General features: G+C 46.2%; 2 protein-coding genes across 2 annotated transcripts; one reads left to right on the top strand and one right to left on the bottom strand.

Annotated features, from left to right (window-relative positions):
* Window positions 1–640: 640 nt before the first annotated feature.
* On the bottom strand, window positions 641–3,475 carry LOC124694666 (mitochondrial inner membrane protease subunit 2-like). The gene is made up of 4 exons (XM_047227625.1): window positions 3,301–3,475; window positions 3,099–3,189; window positions 2,853–3,018; window positions 641–819 (listed from the first exon to the last, which is right to left on the bottom strand). Exons 1-4 carry the CDS (start codon window positions 3,452–3,454, stop codon window positions 712–714), a joined length of 519 nt encoding a protein of 172 aa, XP_047083581.1. The 5' UTR covers window positions 3,455–3,475; the 3' UTR covers window positions 641–711.
* Window positions 3,476–3,999: 524 nt separating this feature from the next.
* Window positions 4,000–9,503, top strand: LOC124701437 (N6-adenosine-methyltransferase non-catalytic subunit MTB). Its single transcript, XM_047233493.1, has 7 exons — window positions 4,000–4,052; window positions 4,908–6,744; window positions 6,840–6,923; window positions 7,250–7,354; window positions 7,464–7,572; window positions 8,822–8,973; window positions 9,054–9,503. The coding sequence occupies exons 2-7, from the start codon at window positions 4,990–4,992 to the stop codon at window positions 9,198–9,200; spliced, it is 2,352 nt and encodes a 783-aa protein (XP_047089449.1). The 5' UTR covers window positions 4,000–4,052; window positions 4,908–4,989; the 3' UTR covers window positions 9,201–9,503.
* Window positions 9,504–23,710: the final 14,207 nt, after the last annotated feature.

Below are 23,710 nucleotides of genomic sequence, written 5' to 3'. Positions count from 1 at the left end.
AGGAAGAAGAACAAAGTTTCTTCTTCTTCTTCTAGGACACACATGACACATAGTCAAGTCTATGTACATAACACGTAGTGCTTTGCATTCTTTAGCCCGTGTACATAATACGTACCATTCTTTTTCGCAATACAGAAAAAAACAAAAAAAGGTAAATTAGGATTACTTGGCCTTTTTGATATAGATTTGTTATTGTACATACACACTGCATATTGCAGCATTTGATTGAATTAATAATCTAGTTTAATGATTTCGTCCATCTGCATCTTCTGAATCTTACTACAGGAAATATAAAAAAATATGATGGATTAGGATTTCAGCTGGCCTTTTGGTTGGTTTGTTTGTAGATACACGCTGCACATTGCAGAATCTGAAGTAATAATCTAGTTTTCAGTATATAATAATCTAGTTTTCAGTATATGTTCTGAAGCTAACACAACAGCCACTACTCCACCACAAAAAAAGTTCGGTACCAAGTTGTAAGCGGTTGCAGAACAAATGATTGAATGTGAAGAGCCTCGATTGAGGTTTTATAATTTTGACCAATTTGAGTACGAAGTTGGTAATACAAGTAAGCAACAACAACAATGGTGGATAAAAAAAAAATACATATTTCAGCAAAACTTGAACAACTGCTAGGAGAACATCTGGTTGCCAGGAATCAGGCAAAATTGAGTAATGGGCCATCATCCAGTGCAGTGAGGAGTCAAATTAAAACGGTGAAACTCTACCTTCAGGCCATTTTCTCTCCACCCGGCCCATCTTCGACGGCGGCCAGATGATGTGGGTCACCCTCCCCTTTATTAGACCTAAAGGGATCTGGAAGACACAAAAAACACCATCAAAAATAGAATAAGTAATATCGATGCAACAAACAACAGAACAAGATTAAAGAGAAGCCTGAGTGCAATAATTAAGCTTGCAAGAATACCATGTAATGTAAATATAACATCGGTTTTCCATATCTATCATAGTACTTTGTTTGACCAAATGCATCATCTGCTTACTGTAGAGCATCCAAAACTAGCAACCTTTCAAGAATGCAGCAACATACATAAGAAGACAATATAACAACTTAACATGTGTCTGCCCTCTAGTGCATTGATGTACTGGTGTGTTGGGATATAGTTTTTCATAACTACAAATTTTTTGCTTTAATCTTTTTTTCTTCTTCTCCTTGTTGTCTACTTCATTGCTGGTTCACTGTGTTCCAATAGGTAGACGCCGAGACTACCGAATCATGATACTATGGTGGGCTAATACTTATACTGTATTAATTGCACATACAAAACCATATTAATATCTTAGGCACTCATTTTACTTTTAAGGAATGACATACTATACCAATTTGTAAAAAAGGGTCAGGATGTTGGGACTTTAAACAAAATTTCAAATATTATACGAAAAAGGCAAGCCCCCAAATTGTTCGCTTCACTACCAGTATTGACACCTGACAAGTGGCCTCTTTAGTCCTCAGATTCATATGATAGTACTGAGAATACAGCAAAACCCCGTCTTGCAACAAGCTTCTACGTTCTATCCATCAATACTAGTCTATAACACTGGAGATATTGATATGTTTCATTCAGACAACCAGATTTGAACATTTATTAGTTTTTTTTTTTTTTGACAAAAGGCTAGCAGCAGCTTTCGATGATTGATAGGAAAAAAATACAAGAAAAAAAGGCAAAAGGAAATAATCACAAATAGAAGAAAATTTACAACATGGGGCATGTTAGGCCGGGGTCCTCAAGAGAAGGATAGTGGCTGCAGACCACCAAGCGATCATCTTGGACTTAGTCAGATTTTAGAGGTGTGTGAATCGGCCGATAAATGGAGGTCTTGCCAACCGCATACCAGTTTGAGGCCTCATCCATCAGACAATGAAAAACTGTCATGGCCGACATGTTCCCGCCATTAAAGATCCGATTGTTGCATTCTTTCCAGATACTCCACCAAACAAGCTGAGTGACGAGTTCCAAGCGCAGGGACGTTGCTTGGAAAAGGCGTTTCAGCCGGCCATCCACCAGTCCAGGAGCGATGAAGTGGAAGTAAGTGGTGGCATCACAGCTGGCAGGTTGGACCCTTGCAGTGCCCAGCTCCAAACTGAGGCAGCTACAGGACATGCAGCCAGAAGGTGCACATCGTCTTCAGCCGCAACGCCCATAGCGAGCAAACCAACTAGTGCGGTGCCCCTTGACCAGGTTTGTCCGCCGTGAGACATTTCCCCGTGACCATCGAACAAAGAGAAAATACAGCATTTAAGCGGATCATCTGATTTCCAGATGATCTTGTCGAAGCTGAAATGCTGGCATCCCTCGAATTGGATTGTTGCATAAGCCGACGCCACGGAGTATATGCTGGAAGTGGTCCACCTCCAAGTAACCGTGTCCAGCGTTGCTGGCACAAGGGTGATCGTTGAGACCGCCTCAAATAAAGCTGCAAACTGCTGGACAACCATGGGCGTGAGCGTGGAGCGGAAATGGCGCGTCCACCTCAAGACCTCCAAAGCATCCCTTAAACATATATTCTTCCACGTGCAGCAGCAAAACAGGACCGGGAAGGCGGTGTAAAAACTGAGCCCACACAGCCAAAGCTCCTTCCAGAAACTGATTCTAGCCCCGTCCCAGACGTCGAAGATCACCGATGCGTTGAAGAGGGCCCTTGATGCCATCACATGGCTTTCCAGAAACATATAAAGCAAGCAACACACGTTGTCCACTTCTTCCTTGAAGGGGTTTCATGAAGATGACCGCGTCGTCCGCAAACAGCGAGACACGAAACAGGAGGTGCAGGTCACCAATTGGCTGAAGAATGGCAGTTGATAGGAAAATGAAGATGGAGTAACTTACTGGGCCAAATGACCTTGAATCCCAGCTTCGATCAGCATTATCACCTTCAACCCAGCAATGCCCTGCTGGGACCTTAATAATTTTTTGAGACACAGGGATCCGTATCCACTCACCAGGCAAGGCAATCAATCTCTTCACGAAATCCTTCTTGTGATCACTAGGGCATCTACAAACAGAAGGGTCAAGGAATAACCAAACAAGTTTGAAGGCACAGTTGAGCTTTCCGTGTAATGCCAGGGGGGGCACTCACTTGAAGATAATGACATCACCCCGGGAGAATTTGTACTTGTCGAGGCAGCCTCGCTCCGCGAACACGACATCACCTGGTTCGAGCAACCTGGTCAGCACGAAATCGTTGGATACCGATTGCGGAGTAAAGTTCCAACAAGTCCAATCTGTACACGCATGCTTTTGTTGCTCTTATGCAGAAACTGAATCTGCAAAATACCTCGGAAGAAGCTATCGGCGGCGGTGAGGGTGGGGTGCATCGAATCCCCCTTTGTGGTGACTATGGTCAGGTAGCGATCGGAAATGGTGAGACCAATTACGGCCCCCGTCGCTAACGTCTTGGCAGTCGACCAAATCTGAATGCCTGTTCCCATATCCGATTTTTTTCTGATGTGCAAACACTGAAGAAATGCAGAAAAAAAAAGTGCAGAGATATATAATGCATCAGTACGGCAAAGATTTGCAGCTAATCCAGTGGACCCTGCAGGCAAGAACTAGTCTAAATGGAACCAAACCTAGGTTTCTCACGGCTCAGATTAGGGGAAACTGATACAGTCCATCGAGGCTTACCAGGAAATGCTTGCTCCTCCCGTCCGGCGGATTCGGAGGTCGTAGCGTAGAGGCTGGCGGCGGCGCTTAGGCCCAAAGAGAACGGCGGGATTTGGCGGCGGCGGAGGTTTTGAGTCGTCGGGCGTTGGAAAACCACAGAGGTAAATCTCATTAGGAAACCGGAGCCGGCAAAGGAGCGCTCATCGCCAGCCGTCAGATTGCGTAATCGACGGCCCAGATTGAACAGCGGGTCCGAGGACGCCTCTTCTGTAGTTGGTTTTAGGCAGGCCATCTCCGACACGCATCCAAACCCTCGCTGCCACTCCCACCGTCGGCGGCGGCTACAGACCACCCCGCCCCGCCGCCGCGCCGCGTTCGACGGCTCGCTGTTGTGCCGCGGCTGGACCCTGCCCTCCCGCTCCGGTAAGCCCCTCTCCCTCCTCCTCATCCCAATCCCCTCCTCTCCCGGGCTGCGCGCGTGCTCCGTCGCCCGCCCAAGCTGTAAGCTCCAATCCGACCCAATGCGACCACGAAATCTCCCCTGTAGTCCGCCCTCGTCGTGCCCTAGAGCTGCCGCCGTGCCGTAGCTTAGCGTCACCGCTGCCCCCGTCCAGTCCAGTCTTGGACATTGATTTTGGGGGCGCGAGCTCTTTAGACATCCGGTGAATTGTTACTTCACGAATTTGGGGGGCGTGCCTGGCAGGCACAGACATTTAGATCCGTCCCTGTCTGCTCTCCGCTCCGTGTTTCTGTTCCAGGAAATTTGTCGGGTTGAGTTATTGAAGAACACTATAGTAAGCTAATAAGCAATTTTCGATGACCACACTTGTTAATTAACACGATTTGGAGTATAACTAAATAAAAGCTCTTTCCTCCATTGACTCATGGCTTTAACTTTTGTTTTTGGTGGTATGTCATGCAATTGTTTCTTACCAATTTTGGTGCTACCCAGTTGATAACTGTACAAGGCTCTGATTTTAACAAACGTTTTACTCCAGTACTGCAATTCTAATTCATCTACTAGTTATGTTCAGTCTTGCTGAACTTGTTAGCGTAATTTAAGGATCACACCTTTGTTGTTGGACTTTCAAAGTGCGTTTTCAAAGCTTATTCTATGTACTACTGCTGAATGCCCGGCAAAACAAATATATGTATATATTTGCAATACCTTGTATCGTTTATTTTCTTGATCCTATGCTCCCTTGTCTGATATCATGTATGTTCCCTAAGGCTATCATGTACGCTAAATATGGCATGTTTGGCTATTTCTTGGTGCAGTGCAATCTGAAGTTTCAAACCAAAGTGTCTAGATTCAATTTGTATTATTAGGAAGAGAGGCAACAAAGGTTGCAGTTGCCTGATGGATGGGTCTAAGGGTAATGCTGAAGAAGACGCCTATCATGTGACAGGAGACTTACGATCGCCAAAAATCCCGAGGATAAGTCCTGATGGTTCCAAGGACAGGGAGTTTGATAGGAGGGGGAGAGAGGACAAGAATGATTGGGACTCTTCAAGAAGTGAAACTTCTGCAGATAGGGCTGATACAAGGAGCAGGAGGTCAGGTAGCACGGAGAATGTCAATGAGAGGAGAGGATCTGCTGTGGAAGAAAACATCGGCGAAGATAGGATTTCAGTGGATCAGAGTCATCAAACTGGATTACATTTGGTAAAGGATGGTGAAGCTGGACAGCATGACTTGAGGATGGTTGGTGTGGAAAACAAAGAGACACCACCCAAATTTGGTAATGATGGATGGGATTCATCAGGTGATAGAAGCAATAGAGAGGCTCAACCGTCGCAAATACCAGATAATGAAAGGAGCACTGGCACAAAAGATAAAACAAAAGTGGATGCCCATCGAGATACATCAGACAGAGGGAGGGACAGCAGCTGGAATGTGAAAACCCGAGATGCTGAAGGATCTGAGCAGTACCCGCGGAACCGTCAGTGGCGAGATCCTACGGAGGCAAATGTTTCGGAATGGAGGAGCCCCCAGGAAAGGTTAGATGGTACGAGTTCCCATGGTCGAGCTATGTACCGGCAGGATTCCAGGGGTAGATCGGAAAGTGGTAGAGGTTTTTCATCCTATGGAAGGTATGACAGATCTGATTCAATAGAGATCAGGCCAAATAGTAATTTTGATTTTGGTCAAGAGGGCTCTGTTTCTGCAAGAAAATCTGACGTGGGAGCTCATCGGGAGTTAATACCAGGAGCAACTGATGATAAAGGTACCAATCATCCTGAAGCAGATCAAAGTGGTAGCACCACAACGATTTCTTCACTTCCACAGCAAGGGCCTAAAGGTGATAGATCCTCTAGAGGAGGAAGGGGGAGGCCAAATGGAAGGGATTCTCAGAGAATCGGAGTTCCAGTGCCACTCATGCCGCCGCCTACATTTGGTGCGCACACTCTGCCACCAGGACAAATGCAACATATGGGGCCCAATATTCCCCATTCTCCAGGTCCTCTCATACAAGGTGTTTTCATGCCGCCATTTCCAGGACCTATGGTGTGGCCTGGAGCAGGAGGTGTTGATTTGAGCATGCTCTCTGTTCCACCTAATCTTCCCATCCCTCCTCCTGATCATAGGTTCACACCAAGTATGGGAGGTGGACCTGGTCATAATGTTCACTTAAATCAAATGGGTGCTCCAACGAATGTGTTGGGATTGGGTTTCAATCAAATGAACACACAAAGTCGGGAAATGCCACATGATAGAGTATCTGGAGGTTGGGTGCCACATAGGAATAGTGGGCCAAACAGAAAAGCTCCTTCAAGGGGTGAGCAAAATGATTACTCACAGAACTTTGTGGACACTGGCATGCGACCTCAAAACTTCATTAGAGAACTTGATCTTACAAGTGTAGCAGAGGACTATCCAAAATTGAGAGAACTCATACAGAGAAAGGATGAAATTGTTGCTAATGCTGCTTCACCGCCCATGTATTATAAGTGTGATCTCCGTGAACATGTTCTTTCTCCAGATTTTTTTGGTACAAAGTTTGATGTTATTCTTGTGGATCCACCGTGGGAAGAGTATGTTCATCGTGCACCAGGAATAACAGATCACATCGAACACTGGAATGTTGAGGACATTATGAATTTGAAGATTGAGGTTGTTGCCGTTAGCTGTTTGTTTTATCCTTTTTAAGTGTACATTTTATGCTACAGAATTATTAATATGCTTCGGTGAATTGTTTGAATCAACAGGCTATAGCTGATACTCCCTCTTTTCTCTTCCTTTGGGTTGGTGATGGTGTAGGCCTTGAACAGGGCCGCCAGTGTTTGAAGAAGGTGAACCAGCTTTCTCTTTCAGTAATCTACATGCAGTTACCCTTATTCTTTCTTCTTTGATGTTCGGACAGTGACATGATGTCAGTTTACAGAAAGCCTCCAGGTTCCACGCTCATGTGGTCCTCTCCAAAATGTTATAGCTGTGATATATTTATTCATGTTTATTTTGTTGCCATAACATTTAACTCCAATCTGTGTAAAGTATATATATATGTATCTATTTGTTCCTGAAAAAAATGCAGCGTTTTATTTAATTTAGATTGGTCTGATTTATGAAATATAATGGTGGAATAGATGAAGCTGGCTGAAACGTTTCTTTTGTGCAGTGGGGATTTCGTAGGTGTGAGGATGTTTGCTGGGTTAAAACCAACAAGAAAAATGCATCATCAGGTCTGCGGCATGATTCTCGTACATTGTTGCAGCATTCAAAGGTAATGCTACTTTTAAGTGTTATGTTTTGTAGCGTTAGTTTATTTTTTACCTTGCCATTCCCCCAATTTTTCTGGGTTTCTTGTGAAGTATTCATCTTTCCTTGTGCAGGAGCATTGCTTGATGGGTATAAAAGGAACGGTACGCCGTAGCACCGATGGCCATGTCATCCATGCGAATATTGACACTGATATAATAATAGCCGAAGAGCCCACTGATGGTATTTATCTCTTAGCGGCACGGATAATGCTTATTGTTGTTCTTCATTTATAATCTTTTTCTGCTAAATTGCTTTGAGACACAGTGCTTTGCTTTAGTCGATGCCACCGTCGTTGACACTTGACAGTTTGAGATGTCATCAACTATATGTCAATGTTGTCTTCTCCTTTCACGTCTTGTTCCTTATTAAACAAAATTCTCTGTTTCTTTGTTATTACGGTATGAATATTCTGGTTTGGCCTATAAAAAGTAGAGTATGGTTTGAAACAAGACTTAGTTCATAAAAGCATATTTTGTCTGGCATGTGGATTGATGTCTACTTACAACTATGCCTTTTAGGAATAGCCGGTCCCAATCCCGGGTAAAGGAGGAGGGTTGTGTTAGGCTTGGAGAGCCAACGTAAAAACCAGACATTCCTATGGATATTAGTTTCCGTTGGGTTTCATATCTAGCCTACCCACTTAACTGGCGAAAAATGCTTTGATGGTCTTGTTGCTGTTGTATGTGGATGGATTTGTTTACTGACAACTAGTATGAAGCAAATTTTATATCTTGTAACTGCTATTTTCTTATTGACCTGTCCATATGAAGTTTGAACTTCAATAAAATTCTTGTGACGCTAACTGAAATCAAACTAAACGCCTAAACCATATGGTGTTGATTATTCCGAAGCAGCTGTAGCAAGTATGCCACTATGAGTACATTTTCCGTGTAATAATATCATGACAAGTTGACAACCATCAATGTGTGCAACATTGGAAAATATTTATTCATGTAAAAAGTTTTTATGGTATTTTAATATGTACGATTGTACGCATGTGAAAGGAGATTTTATAGACTTTATTTATTGTAGTGTTGACGTATGTGACTTCGTGGCATAATGGAATGTAGAAGATGAGTATATTATTTAACTCTTGTGAAACACGGATCCCATATTTTGGCTAAGTAATTAAGTTATTTTACCTTCTGTGGTGACCCTTTGCAAATTTACCTTTTTCTCCATCAATTTCATTTTAGCATGATAAATGAAAACTTACTTTTGGTGAAATTACATGGGAAGATTTACTTATCATCTTCTATGTCTATTGTACAGAGCTACAGCTATCTAGTTGTCATCTGTCTTCACAACTTAGAAAGCATTTCAGAATTTCTTATTGTGTACAGTGTTTCGAAGCATAGTCTTGTTGACTGCATTCTTTTAAGTATATTATTCACTCGTGATGCCTAGAAGTACATGTCTTTTTTTACAGGTTCGACAAAAAAACCTGACGACATGTATAGGATCATTGAGCATTTTGCTCTTGGAAAGAGGCGTCTTGAACTCTTTGGTGAGGATCATAATATTCGGCCTGGTTGGCTTACTCTTGGGAAAGATTTATCTTACTCCAACTTCAACAAAGAGGTAGAAAACTTTTGAACATGCATCAACTGCACAATCATGTATTCCCATGAGCTCCATAGATTAATTCTCTCTTATTACAGGCATATAATAGGAGCTTTGCGGACAACGATGGGAAAGTATGGCTGGGAGGTGGCGGTCGCAACCCTCCTCCTGGGGCTCCACACCTAATCGTGACGACTCCAGAGATCGAAGGCCTCAGGCCGAAGTCACCCCCACCAAAGAACTGACAACAGTGGCCGTCTGAGGGCTCGCAACTGTACCGGGAAGTCCCAAGCGGCTCAGTGACTGATTTGTTCATAAGCCGAAACGCTTGCTACAGTTTTGTAGGCCTTGTAGGGAAGGTTGAGCTCATGTCGTGCGCAATGTCAAGTCTCGGTTTCAAATATGAAAGAAGAAATGTAGCAGTGTTCGTCTAAGATGGTTCAGTTTATAGAATGTTGCAGCGAGCAGTATAGCAACTGTTTTTTTTAAAGAGAAGCATTCTGTCGTGCTGCTTTGATTCGTTTAATAAAGCCGTTAAAGAAAATTGTTATCGATGTCGTATTCTTGTTCTGCCAATATTCTTTTTGTTCTGCCAATATTCATTCATTGGTCATCGTACTTGTGCTGTTGTTGTCGTTATTGGTATTGTAACAGTATTGAACCGAGATGGTTCATGCTGTAGCATGTTGCGCCTAGCAGTTTGGCAACTCTGTTTTGCATAGAAGCATTGGGTATTGCCGTCATGATGAGTTTAATTAAGCTGTTAAGGATATTGCTGGATAATTTTTGCTTGCCAGTATTCCATTGTCGTCTTGTTTCTATTGTTGCCTGAAGCGTTGAATAACGCAACCTGCATTCTCCTTGGCTGCTTCGAGCCATCCACTGTGTTATCATGTGGAAATTGTACAATTTCCAGAGTTTGTCTGTACCGTTTTCCTGCAAATGTGTAGCAATGATGTTTTACCTCCATGCCAGGATCGAATTGCAATCTTGCCTGTAGAATCCCAATTTTCCCCTGTCAGGCAGCTTCGCGTGCTAATCCAGTGTGTAGCTACAAATCAGCATACATTTTTCCAGGTAGGTATCAACAGAATTCTCTGGATACCATTGTTAGAGTTGTATAGTTCCTTCTCTGTTATTCCCCAGTGTATGAGGGGCTTACCTGCACATTGTCACACATGTACATGTACTGGCCTATGGCCCTCTGTCAATACTAGTTGCTCATTCACAACATGGTATCAGAGCTCTAGGTTTAGCTCTTTGCACGCTGCAACTCCGTGCTCGATCCACGCCGCCGCCGATGATCTTTCCGGCCGCCGCTGCTCCACTTTCTTCTTTCTTCCCCTTTTTCGTCGAATTCTGAGCTCAAAATCGAGCAGATCCGCTGTCTCCGGCCCAATTCCGGCCATCTCCGGTGTCATTCCCGGCCGTCGGCGCCGCCCCTCTGCTGGCCGTGCCGGCCATCTCCGGCTGCGCCCCGCTGCTGGCTGCTGGCTGCGGCGGCCATATCCGGCGCTGTCTGCCTCTGCCACGGGAGGCCATCCGGCTAGGCCCTCCTCTGTTCGGCCAGCTGCTGGCCACGAGCGGCTCTCCCGTGTGCTTCCAGGAAAAGTTGGATCTGGCCCGATCCAGATCTGAGTAAAAAAAAAAAAAATGGTGTCGTCTTCGTCCGGTTATGTCAGTATTCCTCGGTGTCCAGTGATCTTTGATGGTACCAACTATGGAGAATTTGCTGCCTTTATGCGCATTCACATGCGCGGTCTTCGGCTGTGGGGTGTTCTTACTGGCGAGGTCACCTGTCCGCCGCCCCCCACTGCTCCAGTGCCTCCTACTCCGCCGTCCGTTCCACAGGCTCTTGCTGAGGATGCTACTCGGGCTGATCGGGATGCGGCCAAGTCCGCCGAGGCTACTGCCGATGAGGCATATGAGGAGCGGGTACTTGCTTATTCGGAGGCTCTTGGCTCTTACCGTGACAGCTTAGCTACCTTTACTCGGTGGTGTGATGAGGATGCCGGGGCTGCCGCTCGTTCTTTCTCGCAGTGTTCAGCCACGGCTTGCTTCGAGTTTATGGGCCTCGCCACCGTTGCCGAGATGTGGTCTCACCTTCGTCGCGCTATCGACCTTCCGGGGATTCTCTCGTACTTATCCGTGTTGCGTCGGGAGCATGATCTTCAGCGAGGGTGACTCCACCGTTGATGAGTTTTACACCCGCAGTGCGGCGATCCGGCGCCGCCTGACTCACTTCGCAAGATCGTATGTGGTACTTGCCGGTGTTGCCGGACAAGTACGTTCGGATATGGACTTCCGCAGGATCCATGAGTTCCTGTCTCGACTTCGCCCGGAGTTTGAGCCTCGTCGTGCTCGGCTTGTTTGCTCGAGGCCGTGTTCCTATCTCGGAGGTGCTGACCGAGCTTCGTGCTGAGGAGACTCGTCCGCGTGGTGCTGGCCTCGCTTGGGACACCTTCTCGTTCTTGCTCGCTCGAGGTCCACCTCGCTCCTGTCCCGCCGCTTCTTCCTACACCGGTGCTCGCTGTTTCGGAGGAGCCCGCTCTTCTCGCGGTGGAGGTCGCTCTCGCCCTCCTCGGTTCCGCACTCACCGTCGGAGGCCCGGTCACCTTGAGTCCGACCGCTACCGGAGCAGCGGGGTGTGCCTCCTCGTGCTCCACCCTCGGCGCTCGTCACCCCCGGCTTCACCGAGCAGGATATAGTGAGACTTCGGCGTCTCCTTGCCTCCTCCGGCTCGCTCCGACGGGTACTCGCTGCCTCCGCGGCTGTTTCCTCTCCACAGTCGGTACATCTTCGTGGGTTCTGGATTCTGGAGCTTCTTTTCACATGTCTCCTGATTCTTCCTCTCTTTCTTCTCTTCGACCTCTTCCTCTTCCTGTTAGTGTTCTTACTGCCGATGGTACTTCTCTCCCTGTTGCTAGTCGTGGCACTCTTTCTACTTCCTCCTTTTCCGTTCCTAATGTCTCTCATGTTCCCCGTCTTACCATGAATTTGTTTTCCGCTGCTCAACTCACTGATTCTGGTTGTCGGGTCATTCTTGATGTTGATTCTTGTTCTGTTCAGGACACTCACACTCGGGCCCTGGTTGGGGCTGGCCCTCGGTGCCGTGACTCCCAGGGACTCTGGGAGCTTGACTGGCTTCATGTTCCTTCTTCCCACACTTCATCGACCGCTCCATGCGTGCTTGCTGCTTCCACCACCGCCTCCTTTCAGCAGTGGCACCACCGCCTTGGCCATCTATGTGGTTCTCGCTTGTCATCTTTACTTCGTCGAGGTCTTCTGGGGCCTGTCTCAGGAGATGTCTCTCTTCAGGGTTGTCAGGGTTGTAGGCTTGGTAAACAGAATCAGTTACCTTATCATACTAGTGCGTCTGTATCTCATCGTCCGTTTGATTTGGTCCATTCTGATGTATGGGGTCCGGCTCCTTTTGCTTCCAAGGGGGGCCACCGCTACTATGTTCTTTTTATCGATGACTTCTCTCGCCACACTTGGATTTATTTTATGACTTCTCGCAGCGAGGTTCTCTCGATATATAAGCGTTTTGCTGCCATGGTCCATACTCAGTTTTCCACACCTATTCGTGTCTTTCGGGCTGATTCTGCCGGTGAGTATATCTTCCAGCTGTTGCGTGGTTTTCTTGCTGAGCAGGGTACTCTTGCCCAGTTTTCCTGCCCTGGCGCCCATGCCCAAAATGGCGTGGCTGAGCGCAAGCACCGCCACCTGCTTGAGACGGCACGTGCGATGATGATCGCGCCTCTCTTCCTCCTCACTTCCGGGCTGAGGCCGTGTCTATTTCCACCTATCTTATCAACCTTCAGCCCTCCACGGCCTTGCGGGTGGTATTCCTCTTGAGCGTCTCACTGGTCGCACTCCTGATTACTCGACCCTTCGTCTTTTTGGTTGCATTTGCTATGTTCTTCTTGCTCCTCGTGAACGCACCAAACTAAGTGCTCAATCGGTTGAGTGTGTCTTCCTTGGCTATAGCCCTGAGCACAAAGGATATAAGTGTTGGGATCCTATTGGTCGTCGGATGCGCATCTCTCGGGATGTCACTTTTGATGAATCCCGTCCCTTCTACCCGCGTCCCTCCTCCTCTTCCTTCTCGGTGGATGATATCTCTTTTCTCATGTTTCCCGACTCGCCTACTCCTGTGCCTCCGGTCCCTACTCTGCCGAGTCTCTCACCACCTTCTCCTCCTTCACCCGCCAGACCCCCCTCTCCTCCCTCACCACCGTCCCCACCCTCCACATCTTCCCCTCCCATGTCACCTTCCTCGCCTACGGTCGTCCCTCCCTACCCTTTTCACTACTCTCGTCGTCCCCGTGAGGATGATGCTGCTTCTCCTGACATGCCCTCTACCTCTGATGCGATGTCCTCTCCGTCCGAGCCGACTCACCATCTTCGTGCTCGTTCTCGTCCTCCTCCTGACATGCACAATCATGCGTCCAGACAAGCTGCCGATTTTGACAAACCAGGAAACCGAATCGTCAGAAAGCTAATCCGTCAGATATGTGCAACAACAGACAGCGCCGCCTGCCTCGTCCTTTTGCTCGCCGGCCGGCCGGAACCAGACGGAGAACCGGATTTGCTCGTCGCCGGATGATTTCAACGCCGTACGGCCTGCCGGCCCCGTCTTAGCAGACACTAATCCATCGTGGACACGGTGTTTCGTATTTGACAAATGACCGTGACTTTCTCTGGAAAGCTAGCTACCTTTACACCTGTTGTTGTCTGTGCCTTGCGGAGGAGGATTGGGGAAGATTTCGCGCAATCATTCGCCTAATTAGTGTTGCGCGCCGATGTCCTTGACAGTAGTAATACGCGTGTCCCGTATCGATCGATGAATTGAAGTGGTCTCTCCATCTGAAAAACAGCAAACTTGTAGAATCGTTGTCAATCTTTTTCGCAGAATTACATGTGCCACACAAGTGCCTGGTCACCTTCCCGTATTGCTTAGGATCTTCGCAACATTGCTCCGCTTGGCTGCAGTCGACTGATGACAGTGTGAGAAAGGAAGACGCTCATTCATGGCGACAGAGATTGATAGATGGCGTGTAGAAAACCAGTGCTGGAACTCTGTCCACGGAATCGTTCCATCGATCAGTGCCATATGTATAATCCACTCTGACATCACCTCTTGCTACTTTGTAGTGATCCTTAATTTCCACGCACAGTCTTTGAGTTGAATATGTGTCCAGTCCGGCCCTTGGTGGTGATTCACATGTTCATTGTTCGGTTCCGTTCACCCTTCTGAACTGACGTACAAGGTTCATTATGTTCTCACTAAAATCAAAGATTTTTTGGGCTAGACATCGATCGATCAGAATCACTTTTAACCCCGGAAAAGAGAAGAACTGAAAATGACACTCAATCAGCACGTCTGGACTTCAGTTGGTCAAACCTGCTGAAGAATGGAACGGTTAATTTCTGCAGTATCTGAACCTGTTCGAAATAGTTGCGGTCGCTATTCAGACATGGACCTGGTGGCTGCCGGCCCATCTGTCATTGGGAATTGTTGTGCACGTTATCATTTGAGAGGCGATGTTCAAGCAACTAGCTAGCTAAGCACAACAATCCCATGAGCGAAAATAGAGCTATTATTCCCTAGCACAATCTTAGAGTTGAATCAAGACATTACCACTTGGTCGATGTATCTAGTCTGGCCCTTGGTGATTCGGTCACATGTTGGTTGGTTCCGTTCTGAAAGGCTACGCTACAAAGTTGAATAAATTCTAACTAACAAGTCAAGATTTTCCGGCAAGACGTCGCCACCGGAGACGAGAAGATTTACAACTGAAACTGACAGTCATTCGGTACGCCTCGGCATTATTCAGGCACTGGCTTCAGTTAGTTAAACCTGCAGGGAAATGAGAATGAGATGGTTGATTTGTGCAGTATCTGAACCTGATGACAAATTTGTCATTGCATTTCAGACAAGGAGGTGGTTGCTAGTTAGTCGGGCCCGTGTTCCATGCAATCATTTGAGCTTTGAGGCGATGCTAAAGCAACTAGCAGCTAGCTAAGCACAACAATCACATGAGAAAAATAGAGCTCTTATTCCCTAGCAGTAATAATCATGGAGCTATATATAGCACTATCAAAAATAGACACTGCTAAGGTATGCTAGGCAGCCTGTCGTTTGTCAAGAACACACTAATCATGGAATGCCGAGGAATTCACCTCCAAAAGGAGAACATGACCTGAGAAGTGAGAAGCTATGTTCTTGACTAACGATCGACTGGCTCCAGTTTCGTCAATGTGTGCTGTTACAGGTTGACTGCTCTTAATAATCTCGGAGCACTGCCTGATTAATCAACGCATGATAAACGAGCTACAGGTAGCTAAGCTAAGCTAGGTAGTGAGACCATTCGTCCATGCGTCATATACATCTGCATCACGAATCATCTGGTGCACATTTTATCCCGAAATTTGGAAAGATTTGCTATATCCTTCAGCTGTAGATCGTGGAATCGAGCATTTAAGCCCTCGTGTGAATGGGTGGGGATTTTGGTGTCCAAATCGCTGGACCGGCCTGGATTTCTCCATCTACAGTCACTCGCGCGAGCACATTGAATGCGCTGGGCACTATCTGTTCTGTTGAAGTGTCGACATGCATGGACACTGTGGCGCAGATCGCACCGGTCAGTCTTTAACAGTGACCGCTGGAACCACTCAATCTCTGGTCGCCACTAAGTTTTGTACTCCTTCTTCATAATTTTAAAATAAAATTAAGACAAGAATTATGGAACGGAGGAAATACATCTTCATCTTCAGCCCATGTCAATCGCTGTTGTCTTTACGTGTGTAAGATGTAGGCTCACTGGTGTTTAAGGTTGTTGTCATCTCCCAATTTGCTTGGCTAATGATCTTCACAACTTGTGGTATCTCTTCGCTTCATAGTGTCACCTACATCTTTGGTGTTCCTAGGTTAAGCGTATGAAACGTGTAACAGGATACTTGAACTAGTGACTTCTTCATAACCTCGGACGTGTGTATCTTTAATTAGATGCAAAGGCAGAAGTTCTTTCTTTCTTCATAAAAAAATGTTGTCTTATCGCATACGGATAGACTCAAATCGTGGCTGAAAACAGATGGATGCGTAGAGATCAAGCGTGTAATTAGCGTGCTGCCGTAGAACCGGACGACTGCGATGGACTGCAAATCGGTCTGCGGTTTCAGTCCTGTATCTGTACACTGGGCCTGGCGAACAGATGACAACTACACGTACGTGCAAGTAAAGTCAACTAGACAGAACCTAGAGACGGGAAACTGAGGAAAATGCAGTACACGACGGCAGAGTGTAGCTAGTGTAGACGACGACCCTACGTATGCACGTTTCTATCTGACTCCAATGCCAGCCCGTCGCTGCTGTTCGTGTGGACAAATCAGCTGGGAAATTAGAACTCGTGTGGACGGGTGGTGCGCTTAAATGTCGGATGGATCAACGTGGGAGTCGAGGAGCAACATGCCGTGTCGAGCATCGAATGGTGTAGACGAACTCACTTGATCGACCTAGCATTATTATGGGCACCAAAAAAGGGACAAAATAGGTGAAAAGGGCACGTTGTGACGTTAGATGACGGCATACATGTTTCATGTTTGAAACTTCAGAAGCGTGGGCATCCTTGCCTTTGAGAAGCCCAAACACAAAATACCTAACTTGAGCTTGGCCCGTTCTAAAACAGTAAAATAATGGCCCTGGCCTCGGGCTCCCCATGCCCAACCACATTGGCAAGGGATTGGTAGAGCAAACAAAGCAATATGTTCGAGCGCATACTATAGCATGTCAAACTAAGGAGAAACCATTTTTTTCTACCTGACGTCCTGGCGATAGGCGATCGCTGGGCGATTAGGGTTTCCTTCCTCCGCCGTCCCGATCTCATCAGGCCGGCCGGAGTTCTGCTGACATCTGCTAGAGCGTGGCTGGGTGAATCTTTCTCCGCGAAGATCTGATAGCTTCTGGTCTCCGTTGGCCCTCTCCCTTTTTGCAAGGGCTGGCCCTAGTCAGATCGGTTCTCGCCATGGCGACCCCGGCAAGCAGTTCTACGAACCATGCAAGTGGCTCGGGAGGGAAAAGCTCGGAAACTCTGGATGATATGCTTCTCCGCCTGGGGATCGAAGAAGATGAGTACGACGATCTCGTTCTGGAGGAGGAAGAGGAGGTACCGAAACTTGGCATTAAGTGGATGGCTTTGGCGAAGGTACATACTACAAAAAAGTTTAGTCCTCAAACTTTTGAGCATCACATGAGGATAGCTTGGAGTCCCGCGAAAGAGGTGATCTTCCAACAGCTCGAAGAGAATCTATTTACAGTTCAATGTAGTTGTTTGGGTGATTGGCTGAAAGTTTCTGAAGGAGGACCGTGGCTATTTAGACAGTTTGCTGTCTCCATTGAACCATATGATGGACTTGCTAATCCAGAGACAATTGACCTGAATTTCATCACAACTTGGATCCAAATCCACAAGATCCCAGTGGGGTATAGGAAGAAAAGTTTCATTACCAACCTTACTGAGAAAAAGGTTGGGAAGGTGATTGACTTACAACTTGAGTTACAAGGTGCTGGCAATTTCATCCGAGTTAAAGTTAAACTCGATGTGAGGAAACCGTTGGCCCGTTTTGTCTCTTTCTCCCGAGAAGGTGCCAGAGTAGCTTACCCGATCAAATTTGAAAAGATGCCCAGATTCTGTGAAGCTTGTGGTCTTATCGGTCACTCTCACCAGGAGTGTGGTACGGGAGAGCACGGAGAAGATAACCTGAAATGGGGAGATTTCCTCAAAGCCGATCTGGATACTTGGAACGGTAGATTTTATGGAGGAGGAAGAGGGGGTTTCCGCTCTGGTCGTGGTGCAAATGAGTTCAGGGGAGGCCGTGGTCGCAACCCTGGACGTGGGAGAGATGATAATTTGGAGGGTCGTGGTTTTGCCCCGGCTTGGAGGCACAACGCTCTCGCGATAGTTGGCGGTCTCGCCCAAACGGGTGGGGTGCTGCCTAATCCCCAAGGACGTGAGCCCTCTATAGAAACGCAGGCCCCGGAGGGGGATTTGCAAGACACGGGGTCTAGCCCGGTTAAAAATAGCCTGATGGATCTTGATAAACCCACCACCAGTAGGGATTCGGGGACGAAGAGGAGCTTGAATATGACCCTAGATGCTGCCAACACTGACAAGGGGTTCTCTGACATGAATATGTTGGCAATTCAGGCGTCAGACAAGGATGGGATGGCGCAAGAAGTGATAGAGGAAAATGATATGATTGATACGGACCAGCACAAAAGACAACGGAAGGACGGAGCAGTCTCCCCTTCACTTGGATCGGCGGGCTCTCACGAGGAGCCTGTCCGGTCACAATGAAACTACAATTTTCGAACTGTCGTGGTATGAATAAAACTACGGCAGTTCGTGCCCTCCTGATTGCTCAGGAGAAATGCAGGCCGGATGTTCTCTTTCTTTCAGAATCCCATCTCACACTAGTAAAAGCTCAGAATCTAAAACGAAGACTGAAATATGATGAAGTCAGGGTTTTTGCTAGTGATGGAAGAAGTGGTGGTCTTGTGATGTTCTTTCAGAAAGATCTAAATGTTACTTCCCATGAGGTAAATGCAAATTTTATTGATATTTGTATTAATGAAGACAGAGAAAATGCTTGGTGTTTTACAGGCTTCTATGGTGAACCAAGTGGTGAGAGGAAACATCTCTCCTGGGATTATATGCGGAATTTACACGCAAAATCTGGATTGCCGTGGCTCATTGCGGGGGACTTTAACGAAATTATGTATGGTCATGAAAAGGAAGGGGGAATATGAGACCTCAAAGATGCATGCAAGCTTTTCGGAGCACCGTGTCGGATTGCAATTTGCAGGATCTTGGTTATGCAGGTGATCCTTTCACCTGGCGACGTGGACGTATTCGGGAGAGACTCGATAGGACGTTGGCTACTCAAAGTTGGGTTGACCTTTTCCCGAACCATGGTGTGACCCATGAGGATTTTTGGGAAGTCTGACCACCGGCCGATCACAGTCGATACGGAATTACGTTCCATTCCTTATGTTTTTCAACGAGCTAGACCCAAGTTTGAAGCTCGATGGCTCTGTGAGGAATCTGTCGAGTCTATCATCCAGACAACTTGGGATCAAGCGAAACAGTTCCATGACTGGCCTCTGGCACAAAAAACTGAGAAGGTCCACAACACACTGCATTCTTGGGACAAATCCGAGCTCAGGGGTCCTAGACATAGACTGAAGAAGCTGCAGAAGGAGCTCAATGTTATCTTGGCTGGTCCACTATCTGAAGAATCCTTGGTACAACAGAGAGTGATCCAAGATCAAATTGAGGATCTGTTAGAACAAGAGGAATTATATTGGGTACAACGTGGGCGAGCAAATTGGCTCCGTCATGGCGACCAGAATTCTAGCTTCTTTCATGGCTTTGCTTCTCAGCGCAAACGGAAGAATTTCATTAAAAAGCTCAAAAGGGATAATGGTGCTTGGGAGGAGGATCAAGACAATTTCTGGCATCTGATTACTTCTCACATCTTTTCACTTATGGTGTACAGGAGGCAGATCCGTATGTCATTGACAAAGTTAAGTCGCAGGTTGATGCTGGCATGAATGAGGCCCTTACGGCCCCTTACACAAGAGAGGAGGTAAAGAAAGCCCTATTCAACATAGGTGATTTAAAAGCTCCCGGTCCAGACGGACTGCATGCTGTCTTCTATAAGCGGTTTTGGCATATTATCGGGGAAGATCTTACTGATGAAGTCCTGACTGCAATTAATTCAAGAATTATACCAGATGGTTGGAACGATACAACCATTGTCATGATACCAAAAGTTGAGAACCCAGAGACTATTACTCAATTTCGCCCTATTAGCCTTTGCAATGTGATATACAATGTTATCTCGAAGGTTATTGCTAATAGATTAAAAGGTTTACTGCCGGACATCATCTCTCCCACACAGAGTGCTTTTGTCCCCGGCAGACTTATAACGGATAATTTTCTGGTAGCCTATGAATCTTACCATGCTATTAAGAATAAGAGGACTGGGAAGTTTGGGTCTTGTGCAGTTAAGCTGGACATGCATAAGGCTTACGATCGAGTAGAGTGGTGCTTTTTGGAGAATATTATGATCAAGCTTGGATTTAATCCTGATTGGGTGAATCTTATTATGTCTTGCGGTTACTTCTGTTCGGTATAGGGTGAGGTTCAACAATGGTGAATCTGATCGGATCATTCCTACTAGGGGTCTTCGCCAGGGCGATCCCCTTTCACCCTACCTTTTTCTTATATGTGCTGAGGGACTTACTGCTATGATCAATGCGGAGGAAGAGGCTGGAAATATAATCGGCGTGAAAGTCTGTAGGGCTGCCCCGGCGATATCTCACCTTTTTGCTGACGACTCTTTGATCCTCATGAGAGCTGATTCTAGAAATGATGTTAGTCTTCGACATGCACTGGATAGATATTGCTTGGCGTCTGGCCAACTGGTTAGTGATGCAAAATCAAGTGTTTTCTTTAGCCCGTGCACTAGTGTGGAGGTGAAAGAGGAAATATGCACAACTCTGAATATTTTGACTGAGGCGATCACAGACAAATACCTTGGTCTACCACCAATTGTCGGGGTCGACCGAACAGATTGTTTTCAGCACCTTATTGACAAAATTTGTAAGAAGTTAATTGGTTGGATCGAGAAGATGTTATCTCTTGGAGGGAAAGAAGTTTTGATTAAGGCAGTCTGTCAGGCAATCCCATCCTATGCCATGTCGGTCTTCAAACTCCCTAAACAGGTCATCAATGGGATAATTACGGCTATGTCCCGATACTGGTGGGGAGATGATGAACAACAGAAGCATGTACATTGGTTTGCATGGTGGAAGATGTCGATTCCAAAATTCCAGGGAGGCATGGGTTTCAGAGACCTGCATTGCTTCAATTCAGCAATGTTATCTAAACAATGTTGGCGTCTGATTTCGGAACCTCAATCTCTCTGTGCGAGGGTTTTGCGGTCTAAGTACTTTCCAGATGGAGATATTCTCAATTGCCCTTTGAATAAAGGGAGCTCTTATACTTGGCAAAGCCTCTGGTCGAGAATTCAAACTTTCAAGAAGGGTCATATATGGCGTGTGGGCAATGGCTCTAATATCAGTATTTGGGATGACCCCTGGATCCCTAGTTCACTCTCAAGGAAAGTTAATACACACGGAGGGGAAATATTGTTTTAAGAAAAGTCTCGGAATTAATTGACCACAATACCAGACAGTGGGATGAGGAGTTGATTAGAGATATTTTTTGGCAAATTGACGCTGAGAGGATTCTTCAGATTCCTTTGGCTGTAGGTATGATGGAGGACTTTGTTGCCTGGCATTATAACAGGAATGGCTTGTTCTCCGTCAAATCCGCTTATCACTTGGAATGGAAGTATCAACATGGCAGAAAACTGGCCAGAACAAATATTATGGGCACGTCGGAAGCCCCTATCTGGAAGATTGTCTGGGGACTCAAAGTACCTTCGAAAATTAAAATCCATGTTTGGAGATCCCTTCATGGAGCTATCCCATGCAATGGTGTCCTGGCCAACAGACATGTCCCTCTTTCTGCCCAATGTCCCCTGTGCTCCACAGACTGTGAGAGCATTAGACATGTGTTCTTCCAGTGTCCGCGAGTTAAGAAAATTTGGCATGCTCTGGGGCTTTCAGATGTCATCAACGAAGCTTGTTACGTTGATCGACAGGGTCCTTCTGTCCTTGACTCTCTTCTCCTTGATAAAATCTCCCGCGCCCCTCTCTTTCAAGACATTTTTAGGAAGGATTTGATTGCAACTGCATGTTGGTACATCTGGTGGGAGCGGCGCAAGGCAACGCATGGGGAAGCTGTCCAAAACCCGTCTCGCTCGGCGCAGAGTATTTTGGCCCTTGCATCCAACTATGCGCGAGCAAAAAAACACGGATGTGGTGGTATTGTTCGTGGCAGCTGGTCGAAACCTCCAGAGAGTAAGGTGAAATTAAATGTTGATGCTAGTTTTGATCCTATTTCGGGTTTGGGAGGTACTGGTGCTATCATTCGCGACAGCCATGGTTCTTTTATCGCGGGATGCAATCGATCCCTACCCCACATCGCTGATGCTCCTACAGCGGAGGCCATGGCCTTGCGTGATGGTCTCCTGCTTGCTGGACAGATTGGGTGTAACAAAGTGATCGTCGAGTCCGACTGCATGGAGGTGGTGCAAACCATGCAAGAAGGAGGCTTCTCTAGTGGAGCAGCTGCGGCCATCTTTGAGGAGTGTGGGTTTCTTTGTCGTAGCTTCGCGTCTGTTACTTTTTGTCACTGTGCTAGGGAGGCAAATGAGGCTGCGCATACGTTAGCAGCTAGAGCGGAGGGGTTAGATAGCCGGGTCTCGCATGAAGACCCCCCTGATTTCCTCTTACCTGTAATCACCATGGATGTAACAATTTTGTGACTGCGGCAGCAGGTTTCTGACGCACTCTTTTCCTTCCAGGGTACCTAAGGGGGCTGGAAGGTTTTTAATCAGGCGGCCTGCTGTTTGCTTAATAAAGTGGAGATTACAGTTTCAAAAACTAAGGAGACCCCATTCCCCTCCGCTCCCTCTTAGCAAGCTCTACAGCTTGGTCCCTCGTAGCCCCAAGGCCGGACCCCCAATCCCCTCAAACTCTCTCTCGGGATCGGAGCTCTAGAGCCAAAAATATCCACTGCAAGAATGCTAGGCATATTCCGGCAGATTTCGTCGTATACGTTGTAAGGCGATAGCCAAAAGTCACTTCCTTCTGGCGCCGCCCCGCCTCATCCATGACCCAACTCTCTCCACACGGACACGTCGACGATTCAAATCATGTCCCTTCTTCAATTCACCAGTGCCCTACTTCACAGATGTTGTCGAGATCAAGGATAGGTCTCGCACGCGTACTCTGCTCTAATCCAATTGTTCTACATTGTGTATACTCCCTCCATCTATGTTTTAGACATGCCGCTCGATCCAAATTACATACAATTATATTAGTCAGACTTATGAGTAGATGGCAGGTAGACAAAAAAGAATGGAATCTTCGCAATGGATAGAATTTCCTAAGCTAAAAATGAATATGAACAAGGTTGGAACATCAGAGGAAATCAATGGTAGAATCAAGGAAAAAAGGAATTTTGCACATAGGTTCCTTATGTGTCCATACTCTCACAAACTTGTCGATCCGTTAGGATCACAACTCTAATAACCTTGTCAACGAGAGAAGACCATAACAAAAAAAAAGTGAAATGATCATGAAAGGTTTAAATTTATGCATCTTTTCATTTTCAATGAGTTGTAGGACACCCCCATAGGAAACAAGCGGGAATCGATTTGTGTTCCTTATCGTACCCACAAAATTACCATTGTGAAAAAAACTCCAAGGCCACTCTCATATCGATCATGTACCGGTACAGGCCATTGTGGAAAAAATTCATAGGTTAAGTTCTAGCAAATATTAGCATATTTCTTGTAGTATTGTACTCTCTCCGATTTAAATTAATTGACTCAATTTTATTTAGATACAAATGTATCTAGACGCGTTTGTTAACTAGATACGTTTGTATCTAGATAAAATTGAGTCAATTAATAAAAATCGGAGGGAGTAGTTAAAAGATATGGTACATAGACTTATAGGACCTGGACACAACTAGTTTCGGGCATGAAAATGATGATCAATAGGCTAGTGAGCATATAAGTACAAAAAATGCATATTGAGTTGGGTAAGACACTA

Source organism: Lolium rigidum, chromosome 3 (assembly GCF_022539505.1).
Source record: "Lolium rigidum isolate FL_2022 chromosome 3, APGP_CSIRO_Lrig_0.1, whole genome shotgun sequence".
NCBI classification, from domain to species: domain Eukaryota; kingdom Viridiplantae; phylum Streptophyta; class Magnoliopsida; order Poales; family Poaceae; genus Lolium; species Lolium rigidum.
This window is presented reverse-complemented; position numbering and strand designations above follow the sequence as displayed.

Coding starts and splice junctions, on each gene's coding strand:
- LOC124694666 (XM_047227625.1), bottom strand. CDS start 3,454: ATGGGAACAGGCATTCAGATTTGGTCGACTGCCAAGACGTTAGCGACG. Junction 3,019..3,098: donor ATGTCATTATCTTCAAGTGA/GTGCCCCCCCTG, acceptor TTCTGTTTGTAG/ATGCCCTAGTGATCACAAGA. Junction 820..2,852: donor ATTCAAGGTCATTTGGCCCA/GTAAGTTACTCC, acceptor TGTGTCTTCCAG/ATCCCTTTAGGTCTAATAAA.
- LOC124701437 (XM_047233493.1), top strand. CDS start 4,990: ATGGATGGGTCTAAGGGTAATGCTGAAGAAGACGCCTATCATGTGACA. Junction 6,924..7,249: donor GCCGCCAGTGTTTGAAGAAG/GTGAACCAGCTT, acceptor TCTTTTGTGCAG/TGGGGATTTCGTAGGTGTGA. Junction 8,974..9,053: donor ACTCCAACTTCAACAAAGAG/GTAGAAAACTTT, acceptor CTCTTATTACAG/GCATATAATAGGAGCTTTGC.